General features: G+C 32.8%; 3 protein-coding genes across 3 annotated transcripts in view; 1 reads left to right on the top strand and 2 right to left on the bottom strand.

The window, feature by feature from the left end:
* Positions 1-3,313, bottom strand: part of LOC106126524 (dyslexia-associated protein KIAA0319-like protein) — an 8,086-nt gene extending 4,773 nt beyond the window's left edge. The window contains exons 1-5 of the mRNA XM_013324235.1: positions 2,900-3,313; positions 2,037-2,267; positions 1,221-1,750; positions 722-842; positions 364-593 (exon numbers count right to left, since the gene is read on the bottom strand). Coding sequence (XP_013179689.1) covers positions 364-593; positions 722-842; positions 1,221-1,750; positions 2,037-2,267; positions 2,900-3,053 — 1,266 coding nt within the window. The 5' untranslated portion in view covers positions 3,054-3,313. The remainder of the gene's footprint in view (positions 1-363; positions 594-721; positions 843-1,220; positions 1,751-2,036; positions 2,268-2,899) is intronic.
* Positions 3,314-3,537: 224 nt separating this feature from the next.
* LOC106126905 (lectizyme) lies at positions 3,538-5,911 on the top strand. Its single transcript, XM_013324817.1, has 7 exons — positions 3,538-3,763; positions 3,876-3,946; positions 4,037-4,220; positions 4,487-4,692; positions 4,783-4,908; positions 5,301-5,327; positions 5,571-5,911. Exons 1-7 carry the CDS (start codon positions 3,727-3,729, stop codon positions 5,847-5,849), a joined length of 930 nt encoding a protein of 309 aa, XP_013180271.1. The 5' UTR covers positions 3,538-3,726; the 3' UTR covers positions 5,850-5,911.
* LOC106126904 (cytochrome P450 4c3) lies at positions 5,900-11,289 on the bottom strand. The gene is made up of 11 exons (XM_013324816.1): positions 11,181-11,289; positions 10,611-10,788; positions 9,793-9,882; positions 9,538-9,648; positions 9,272-9,457; positions 8,468-8,664; positions 8,144-8,207; positions 7,010-7,193; positions 6,639-6,790; positions 6,334-6,522; positions 5,900-6,230 (listed from the first exon to the last, which is right to left on the bottom strand). The coding sequence occupies exons 2-11, from the start codon at positions 10,765-10,767 to the stop codon at positions 6,082-6,084; spliced, it is 1,479 nt and encodes a 492-aa protein (XP_013180270.1). The 5' UTR covers positions 10,768-10,788; positions 11,181-11,289; the 3' UTR covers positions 5,900-6,081.
* Between the last annotated feature and the right edge of the window lie 372 nt (positions 11,290-11,661).

The raw sequence follows: 11,661 nt of genomic DNA, 5'->3' as shown, positions 1-11,661 counted from the left end.
TTTATTAATAGACTGCACCACTTTGTACATTAATTATTCACATATTTTGTAAAAAAATATGAAATTAAATCCGCAATTGCCTAATGATTACCGGTAAGGACTTTAGACCTTATGATTGTTGATTCAATACCCACTATTACAACTGTAATATCTATTCAAAAAAATAAGATTGTGCTAGAAAAACCTACAACAATAATCTAGTAATTAATAACTATCTTAAAAAAATAAGTTGCGTTTGTTGATATTTTATTATATTAGAAAAACACTTCGAATAATCTGCTAGTATTGAAACAAAAAATAAATCTTATCAATACTCGCTTTTTTTAATTTAAAATACGATATTATTGTATAATTCTATCTTACCTTACTGGCACTGCCGTCTAGTACAGCAACGGAATTGGGCAGTTTCACTGTTTGTACTTGTGGTGTTATCACCACCAATGGTGGAGTGTTTGTACGCTTCGGTGGCAAAACTGTCACATTAGCAAATCCTTCACCATATGAATTTGTACCATTAACAGTCACCTTGAACCTATACTGACCCTCGGTTAAGTCTGTTAATGTAACAGATGGTCCATTTTGATTCATGTTACCTATAAATTAATAATATTAGTTTTGTGTGATGTTAGATTCATCAAAATGATATTTGTTAATACTAAAACAATATGAGAGTTTAATATTAAAATTTATAAGTTTAAAAAATAAATATTCAATATAATACCAGTGAAACCATCCTTAGGTTGATCTACAAGTGTCCAAACATAGTTGTAATGACTGCCTGTTGCCTTTTCATCGGGTATTGTATATGCTGCCAAAGTAACCTCATTGTCGGGAAGTTGCACCTAAAATCATGAAAATAAGAATGTACTAGACTCTTTTATGACTCTGACGCTTTTTGATATTGATGCATCTATAATAATTTTAACATTTATATCAACAATTGTTGGTTTTATATGACAAAAATGCAATTACAATAGAATCTTAGTATTTTGGCACTACTTAATATTATTAAAAACCTGAAGGTACAAGATTATTGAAATGTTCAGATTCATGGATTGTATAGAAATAATAATAATAAATTAATTACAACATTTCATAAAGATAATTCAACAATTTAACAATATGATAAGTTTTTAGGTTAGATGATAACAAAGTTTGCTGAGCGCATTATGTAGAGAGGGATATGTGGGCAGAGCAATAATAGTGAGATTCCACTATACCTGTTTCGATAATATTGATACAGTTAAATTTTGCCTTGGCACTGGCATGTCCGATTTAGTATCACCGAATTTTGCACCAGCCACCAAATCGTCATCCTTTTTCGTATCTATTGGTATCGTCTCTGCTTTAGAGTAAGGTCTTGTTGATTGAATACAGGCACCTTGGGCATTCTCTTCTGTGCCCGCTATACATTTACATATGCCATTACGTAGCTTCAATCCGAGTGACACACATTCAGAGTTAAAAGGACAGTCATCAGGTACTCCAACGACGCAGGGTACTTTTTCCAGAAAGTTAGATGCATCCATTATCATTTCATTATCAGAATTCTCTCTAAACTTGCTGAATGTTTGAGTACCCTCATCTTCGTTATTGGGTAAGTTGTTGAGAAAGCGAGAGAGAAAATCCTCGTCTTCTGTCAATAGGTCAGTATATCGGCCTGTGAAAGGTGGGTACACTTCATCTTCCTGGGAGAAGTTGTTAGTTACCTCTCTGTTATTAGATTGATCTAAAATTTCTAGCCAGTTTTCTGTAAAAAGAAAAATTCATATGGTAACATTTGTTTTATACATGATACTGTGATAAAGTTGTCATTTTCTTTACAATTTGTGACCAGAATATAACATACAATACAAAATTATTTATTTAATTCTGTCAAACATTTTGGGGGTTTACAACATTGCATGAGTTGCTGTGCAGAACCCAATTGGTACTAAAGGGATACAGAGGGAGCGCGTAGTGAACCGCACAGTGAACTTGAGCCACCAAAACATTTAAACAGCCTATAACATCAACAAATAAGTTTTTATAGTTACCATTGGGCAAAACAGGTTTAACTAATATCATAGCAACATGTGAATCCCACTTATGTGGCCCAGTTCTTGTCAGGGGTAAGCAGAGTTCATCACTAACACATTCTATATGGTAGCATTTAGAATCCACAATAAAGGCAATATTGCATGAATCGGCAAGGCAACATGACATCACACATTGCTTTACACCTTTTAATTCCTTCTTTTCTGAGAAATTTCCAGCTGTGAGATTTCCTAAAACCAAAACAATGATTTTAAAAATAATTCTATAATGTAAAATAATCTTACTTATCTTACTAGTATTATAAATGCAAATGTTTAGATGGATGGATGAATGGTAGTTTAAAGGTATCTCTGGAACAGTTTCATGGATCTCGCTGAAATTTGGTATAAATGTAGAACATAGTTTGGAAGACCCAATAGGCTACTAATTGTTTATTTTTAATTCCGTGTGGACTGAGCCGCGGGCGACAGCTAGTTTAGAATAACATTTTAGTTAGTATACTAAATATATTTCTAACGTTAGGATAAAAAGAATGGCGACATGAATCCAGTTCTGTAGAACATAATCAGGAAAAACACATAGGCTACTAATTAAGTGTTTTTTTCCATTCAGCGAAGACAGAGTCGAGCGACAACTATGTTACAATAAAACCTTTAATATAATTTGATAAATGTACAATAAAGTATTATACTTTATTGTACATTTAACAAATCTGGTTCATTATAACCTTTGCTCCTTAACTATGTTTCCCTGTATTAAAGTTATAATTTTTTAAGTACTTATTTTAATTGAGCAGTACTTTTGCTTTGGTTTGTTAATATATAAATGGAAAAAATGTATTAAATCTTTATAATACACTTACCAGCCGGTGCGTAATTATCAAAATATTTAGGATAAAGTTTTGGACACATATTTTCATACTTATCATTCCAATGTTTGTTAAATTGCGAAGATGATATTCTTATATTCGCAATAATAAATATGGCAAGTAATTGTACAGTATTAGTAACACACATTATAGGGCACAAAAATTAATTCAACCAACATAAAATCGGTAAAATTAAATAGAAGTATTGTTCAGATTGTTTCCGTTCGCTATGATTTAATGCAACCGCTTTTATTATGCTTCAGCTAACATTTATCTCATTAAGAGGAAATTAAAAATTAAAGATAATATGTAGCATTAGCGTGGGTGTATTGATAAAACTCATATCAAATGTTTTGAAACAATAATCATGAAAAATATTTCTGTTTGTAACATACGAATACGAATGAATTACGAAAGCAATCCGATTGACTATGACTTGACAGTTGACAGCTGCCAGCTGTGAAATAGATAATACAAATGAAATATTGACATTCTGCTTGGCGAAGTTAATACCCATTAATGCCTAGTTTACATTATGCTCGGTTTTTATAATGCCAGCACAGTAGGATGGCAGCGCTGATATGCAACTGGAATAATGTAAGCATTAACTGGCACCAGTGAGCCAAAACACTTCGTATCCTACTGTAGACTTTTTTGTTAATCTCATAAACTTATGATTAGTTACTTTGTTTTTTCACGGAGTTGCCGTCGTAATTAAAGCGATTAATAACAGTGCTATACAATTTATATAACGTTTACTAGCTTCTGTATATAAAATTTTGGAATCCGATTCACGACACACGAATCTTCCAATCTGCATAATGGGGGCAGGGCAGATCGGTGGAATTTCGACATTGTGTAAATATTCTAGATATACATTTTTAGAAGATAAATCCTAAGAACAAAATTACAATTTGAACACTTTTCCTAACTTGTAATTTGCCTAACCGTTGAAATGTTATTATTACAGTGGAAATGGATTTTAATAATGCCGCTGGTTTTCTCGGCCAGAAAGCAGACAACAATGAGGCACAGTTTGTCGTAAGTTCGCTTTCTTACAAAATCTACGGTTTAAAAAGTTAATAAAAGGTAACTATGATATAAAAATATGATTGAAATATTTTTCTCCAGGTTTATTACTTGTCGCACGCTATGGTTTTTTGCACTGGTGTCATAATAGAACCCCACGTTGTTCTCACGCCGGCTAGTTGTGTATTTGGTGAAAAATATAGGTTCGATGTATTTGCTGGTAGTCACATGTTTTTGGAGAAATCTGGTATTAGTAGAACGGTGAATAACCTTTGTATACATCAAGGTAAGTAATATTTTTGGACTACAAACATTCACGTTGTTACTTTGCTTGTTTCATTTCTACAAAATCTTTGTATAATACGGTATTGTGGGTAAATATTATAATATACATAATATATAATATAATATACTTATAAAGCAAAAGTTTTGCACTAGTTTTGGATTTTTTGTTATAACTTCATCTGCCAACCGAATAGCACAACAAACAATATGACTAGCAACAACAGTTCGACTAACGTTTCCTTGGCGTGTATATTTATATAATTACAGGATACAACCATTCGTTGCGATGGAAAGACTGTCAGCCGGATAACCTAGCATTGCTGATCTTAAGCGAACAGTTCTCATTTCACCAGCCAGAGGAAGGCGCAGATTACGTTGTCAATAAGGTCAGGTACGGATCAGCGGCGCCTCGCGTTGAAACTAGGCACAGGGATCGCTCTTGCCGACTTTACGGGTGGGGAAGTAGGAGAGGAGTAAGTGTAATACATAAAACTAACTACTTGTTTGAACGCGTATTACTCCTTAGTGATTTTTATTTAAAAAAATTACTTTGAACATTTTAGGGTTTCTTAGTCCCGGTGTTAATTCATCTCTATCGATTGGAGATTACTCTATTGCCGTCAAAATATTGCGTTAACTTATGGAATTATGACAACAGATATCTTTGCATCCGTCAGCCACGTTGTAAGGTATGTCATGTTTGTTAGGGCAACCCAGCTCGCACTCTGCCGCGGTGACTGAGTTGCCATCATGTTAAATTATTTATTTTGCATACTTAACATGTTTACGAAGTAATCCAAACTGCGCAAATCATAACCATGCGAGATAGATTATCTACGTATTTTTTTTGGCGTTCATATCACATCTTTCACCTTTTATGTGGAAACTACTATTTTGATTATAAGAATCAAATACAAGTATTTATAATAGAAATAAATAAATTAACTACTATAAGTTTCGCAATCAGGTTATTCCTAGTTAGGCTACATAAAAACAAAAAATTGTAATCAAAATATTGCCATTAAGTTTTTTTAGACAAAATTGTAGAGAGTAAAAGTGGAAATAATTTTATACTCAACAGAATGATAAGTACGGAGCACTGTGTCCGGTAAGTAAGACATTTTAATTTTATCTTTTAGTTGTGTTAAACAACAAGACCTATAACCACCTCATGTTACGTCATTACCGGTACTTTCATTGTATTTACAACAATCAGAATCTCTACTTTGCTCGTACAGTTACATTTTATATATATTTTTACAATGCAATCGACATACCCTAAATGAGTAGAACTAGCATAGAACATGTTCGACTTCTCTCCTTCCATATACTATAAAGTCATTTTTTCAAGGACGATATTGGTTCGGTTGTCGTGTGTTCGGGATTCGTCCTCGGTATGATGACATCGCGTCTCATCGACCGGCCGTGTGGAGTCGGGTTCCTCGATCTTACGAAGTACGCTAAGTTCCTGACGTGCGGTGTAGATGACTCGCGTGATGTCATCGACCACGAAGCCATTATGGAGTTCGACTATACCACGGAACCGCTCATGACACTATATACAGTCTCACCCGGTAAGGACAAAAAGAATAGTCAAAATGAAACTGAAGAAACAACAGAAGTACCATAATAAAAAAGTTACTTCGGATTTAATAATAAAAAAAACACTTCGATGTTATAATTAAATTACAATAAATATATTAGTCTAAACGGTTTGCAATTCATTAATCATCGGACATATTTTAAGTTCGCATATCCGAAATATTCATATAAAAACATGATTTTAAGCCAATTCAGCAGCACAGACTTAGTTAATGAGAAGGTGATAATCTACAATCAGGTATTCTGACTATATAAGCATGTTATCTTTTCGTAAGGCGAACTTGATGTCCCTTAATAGGAAACAGTAGAAGTTCCATTTTCAATGGTCCAATATCTTGAGCATCCATTTTGTATGATCTAATAATGCTGGAGATTATGCTCTTCGCTATGATCATACCAAAATTTCGACCTGGAAATAATATTGCCAAAATATCACTTTTTTGGTGTATACCAGCTCTATAGACAGACTCATAAAGAAAAAATAAGACAAATGAAATGTTTTTGATACTTACCGATGCAATTTCTGGGTCCATAACTAAATGGTAAGAAAGCAGCAGGATGTCGACCAACAGATCTTTCAGGCAAGAACCTGTCGGGATCAAATTCATCAGCATTCGGACCCCATTCAACTTTTGAGCGGTGGACCGCAAACGATCCAACTACCGCGCTTGTCCCAGCTGGCAATGTTACTCCGCAGTGAGCTGGAAATTTTTATAATATTTATCGTAACAAGAAACTGTTATGTGTAATGTTTCTCAGTCAAGCCTAGCTGAAATAAGTCGCCAGAGTTTGGAATTTATAGTATAAATACACTTACGTAAATATAATTCCCTGTCAATGTTTCTAGCTACGATAGGCACGACACAATACAGACGCATGCTTTCCTTTATTACTCTCTCCAAGCAGTGCATGTCCTGAACATCTTCTTTTGTAGCATTTCGTCTTGATGTACCGAAGATAGAGAGTTGTCTGAAAAAACATACGTATAATGTTGTGATTACGTGGAAATAATAACCACAAGAAATGAAGTAAATTATAGTAAGCTTATATTTTAAACAACGTTGGTTTTCGGAAATATTACAGTTGACGAAGTGTAATGCAACGTGTTTAGAGGTCTTTATTTAGACCAGCGCGTACCAAGCCTTGATGTTGGATGGTTTTAAACGGAAAATACAATATATAACGTACTCTTGATAGACTTCCTCTTGCACATTGTGATGTAAACCAAGCAGAACGAGGGTATAGGCTGTAACCAGCGCGGTGGTGTCGTTGCCAGCAATTGTTATAGAATCGATGTGCTCTCGTAGCTGTTCATCGGTGAATTCTATCTCTCTTCCGAATAACATGTCCAATACTACACGGAGCTTGCCGTCTGTTAACAATTAATATAGCATCTGTGGATAAGATGGAAGAACACAGATTTCTTGGATAAAATATGGGGACCATGCATACCTTAAGTTAAAAAAATATTGCGATGTTTGTGTAGCAGGGCACGCAACTACTCGGCTAATGTAACATTGTTAAGTACTTAATGATTATCAAATTACATTTATTACTTGAAGGGTCCGGCGGCGTCTTTAAAATCGCTCAAATATTTTATGTAGACCGGCGATGTTAGTCCATTGAAAAATGCGTCTATGTGTGTTTATTGCAAGTTTAACAATGTTCTAAGTTCTTATTGTAACTAACATAAAGTAAAAATTGTATTAAATGTTATGTTACTTTACCAATCCTTACTAATATTATAAATGCGAATGTTAGGATGGATGGATAGATGTTTGCTAGAAAGTATCTGCAGCACGGATCAATGGATCTCGCTGAAATTGGCATAGATGTAGAACAAAGTCTGAAAGAATTGGCTACTAATTTTTTTTCTTAATTCCGCTTGTCGGAGTCGCAGGCAAAAGCTAGTTGTCAATAATTCGAGTTTAATGCAATAATATATGACTAATTCCAAACAGAAGATGTTCATAACGAGTTTGTCTTGAACTCTGGAAGTTAATAAGCAAAACGATTCTTCGATTGCATTAGCGTGAAGTACCCATTGTTTACCATTACAGCAATACATACATATGTTGTTAAATTTTACGATTATATCGCTTACGTAAGCCATATATGTACTGAATTATGTGCGATATTGTTGTCTATGGGAATTGTATACACATAAGTGAGAACTTGATTATCCGCTTGTAACATTTGCATGCAAAAATAAGTATAGTAAATACAATGTTGAATTTTATACGTTTTCAACCACGAATTATGTTGCGCAATAGAACATATTTTGTAGTTTTTTGAAGTAGTTAAACTAAAAATATAAAATACCTGAATTATCATGTTTTTCTTTAGATTTATTTCGCTCGTATAGTAGTCGTCGTTTTCGAACCACCTAAAAATACATATGAAAATAATTATCAAATAACCAAATATTATACTTAGATACTTATGTATTTGAAATACTTTCTGCCGGCGACTTCGTCCGCGCGGATTTAAAAAAAACAATTCTAATAATATACATATGTATATCTAGTTTACGTTAATCATATAAAAGTAAAGATTTTTTTAAATCGGTCCACTACTTTTAAAATTTTTTACTTTCTTGTGTCTATTTAATTTTGGCAATTAATTGGAAAGCAATATAAAACTAACCTCGTCTGTAAACTTATGTGTAAGATCGATGTTCTCGCTCTGTTCTTTGGCGTAGGAAGTCAAATTGAAGAGGCAGTCTGGTTGGAGCCATACCTTGAAGAAACGCATGTTAAGAATCGTCATGACGGTATGTCGTGCGCGCAGATACGGCGTGTCCGGGGAGTGCTGGATATCCATACGTTCACCCATCGCTGTCTCTATTAACAAATTATATCCGCTCTCAAGTCTCAGCCTCATCTTAAATCGTAAATCCTAAATATAATTATCCTTGGAACTTTGTATCAATGTTATTTAACTCAAACTTAAAGGACATTTTTTTATTATTAAAGTCAAGTTACATGAGGTGATAAAATTAGCTGTTATATACAACATAATGCACATGCTATGTCTATGTATACAGAATACTTACCTATTTGTTTTTATAAACGTGATCAAACAATACTGTATTGCGAGATCCGAGTCTTATAAGCATTAGCAAATAAACTCAATACTACGCCTTCTTTTTAACTAGTATAATACGGATACGATATTTGCGGTCAAGGTATCAACATCCCAATGTATTCAAATATTACGAAAGTACTTAATATTTCATGTCACATAAGTTCCATCTCATGGGGTCGGCACCACTGCAAACTTCCTACCCTTGGCTGACGCTTCCTATAGTAGTTTTATTTCATTTTTATGCTCGTTTCTCTTTTATGACAACGCAAATGTAACTTTTCTGATCGCATCAGTTAAAAATAGTCACTAAACTACCTTTTCATTGCTCTTTCGACGAGTAAAAAAATAAAATGTAATATTTACCAAATACGATGTCCAGTGTACAGGCGGTAACGTATCGTAGTATGTCAAAGTATCCCTTGCCAATTTGTTCAGAAAGTCTTTCAACCAATATGTCTGCTTGTTCTCCGATTACTTCTAAATAATCCTCTACAATTTTATTATTAAACACCGGTAATAGTACTTTTCTATGTGATTTCCACAAATTAACTGAAATTGTACAATATTATTGATGTATTTTCTATAAAACTATAATATTGTTATAATATTTAATACTTTTTGGTACTTACGTGGGGCGACAAAAAGTCCATGTCCAAGCCATGGCCGTAGAAAACGGTAAACGACATCTTTGTCTAAACAATTTTCCAGAATAACTTTCGAGTCTTCCGCGTTACTTACAGCTGAAAAATATTAATCATTTACATTACATTTTTCGTTTTCCAATCGGTGAGACGTGGCTCAAAATAAACACCGTTTAAATTATATCTTATAAATAATATGCAAATATGAACTTTAAATGTTACTACTTACTCTAAGTTACTCACCTACGTAAAGTTTAGGACCAAGCCAGAGCTTTGCAGCTCCTTTATGTTTATAGCTCAATGCCGCTATTTCATCGAGAGTTTTGACAATTTCTATAAACAATCAATAGCGTAATATTCAATTAATGTCACTAATACTAATATGTATGTAATTTAAGACGAAAATCTTATAAAAAGCACATGATTCGTGATTATGTTATAATGCTATGCGTAATGCTAATGTGAATAAATAAAGCAAACAAACTCTATTTACATAAAACTTCTCACTTACATATGTAAGTACTTAATTTATAGAACACACCTATATGTCACTGTAAAGGCATAAGCTCGGGCAATCCAAGGATATACCGGTTAAATCTGATTTTGCCAACTAGGTATGGTAAAAGTCCTAAAGTTTTTATTTATTGCAAAGATTTACCACCATTCACTTCATATATCTCAATACAGATAAAGATACTAAAAATACTCGACATTTAGTCGATAAACATCCGATTAAAATATATCTACAATGGAGGAAATTAAAATAATTTAGTTTTTTACTTTTAAAAAGTATTGGTTTATCTTCTTTTAAAATATAATTTTATCAAGCTAACATACTTGAAGGAATTCTTCTGATTAACTAAGGGAAGCAAACAAAAATCTTAATCAAACTTATCGGATTATTAGCATAACTAGTTTGTGTATGTCAACTTACCGGAGTTTGTAATTTTACAATAACATAATATGTTTGTTGCATCTTTAGATTATGACGATATTTTATTTTTTAAACATAGCAATCTTCAAGATTTAGATTTATTGTTGGGGTTGAAGTTACAACTTACTTTCAGAGTTACCAATGAATAGCGTAGCATTTCCCAGTAGAGGTAGAGTCGGTGGACCTGGCAGGGTGGCGGTGGCCCGGTCTAAGCGCCTGGCTTCAACACTCCAATACGCCCAGTAGCAGCAAACGAGCACCAATATTAACAATAGGATTATCATCGCCTTAATGTATTGCTTAACCTTCAAAGAAATATTTTTTTTAATTTTCAATTTTATTTCATGTTTTTTTTACAGTTTTCGTGAACAGTTGGTATAACGCTATTTGCTTTATCCATCATGTATTTTATAATATGTATTTAAAAAATTCTAATTTATAATATAATAAGATATGGTGGTTTTTTAGAAAAAAAATTTAATTGGAAAATGCAAACTATTTGTATTTTTCGTTTATATGCATTTAATTATATAAACGAAATTAATCATTCCCTATCTCCTTTACAAAAATAACTAAGAACGAAAAATTTCAATAAAACTCAATATTTATTATTGAATAAAATATAACAAATTATATTTAAAAATATATCATATGATCTGCATAACATTATATACGAAATTAGTAAATAAAATGTTACCTTGCGAACTAGAAATTTCCTGTGATATGTGTAGATGTCTACTATCAAGATGTCTAACTTGCTCTCATGTGATGGTGATGTGATGTTAAACAGACGTCGACTGTGACTATTTTACTGAGCATGATGTTGAGCTATTTAACTATGCCATGAAACCTTAACAGATCAAATATTTAATCATACCATGAGCAATCATAAAGTCACTTATAAACCTATACGCGCAAGTTTTTCTTTTTAACTGCTGTCATAATATTTGCTAAGGTACAAGTTGATAAATTATAATATTTTTTATATTTATCACTTATTTACAAATATACAGTAATAACTGTACAATATACACTACCTATATAATGAGGAATATATAAAGCATCTAATCCAGTGAAAAAATACTTTTTTCTAATCTTTTGTTCCAAATTAATAACTAGGTTTCAAAGTTAAATGAAAACATTTCGAGGAACGTTAACTGTTAAGAGAGAGTGATTAG

The sequence above is a fragment of the Papilio xuthus genome, unplaced genomic scaffold (genome assembly GCF_000836235.2).
Source record: "Papilio xuthus unplaced genomic scaffold, Pxut_1.1 DF824992.1, whole genome shotgun sequence".
NCBI lineage: Eukaryota > Metazoa > Arthropoda > Insecta > Lepidoptera > Papilionidae > Papilio > Papilio xuthus.
This window is presented reverse-complemented; position numbering and strand designations above follow the sequence as displayed.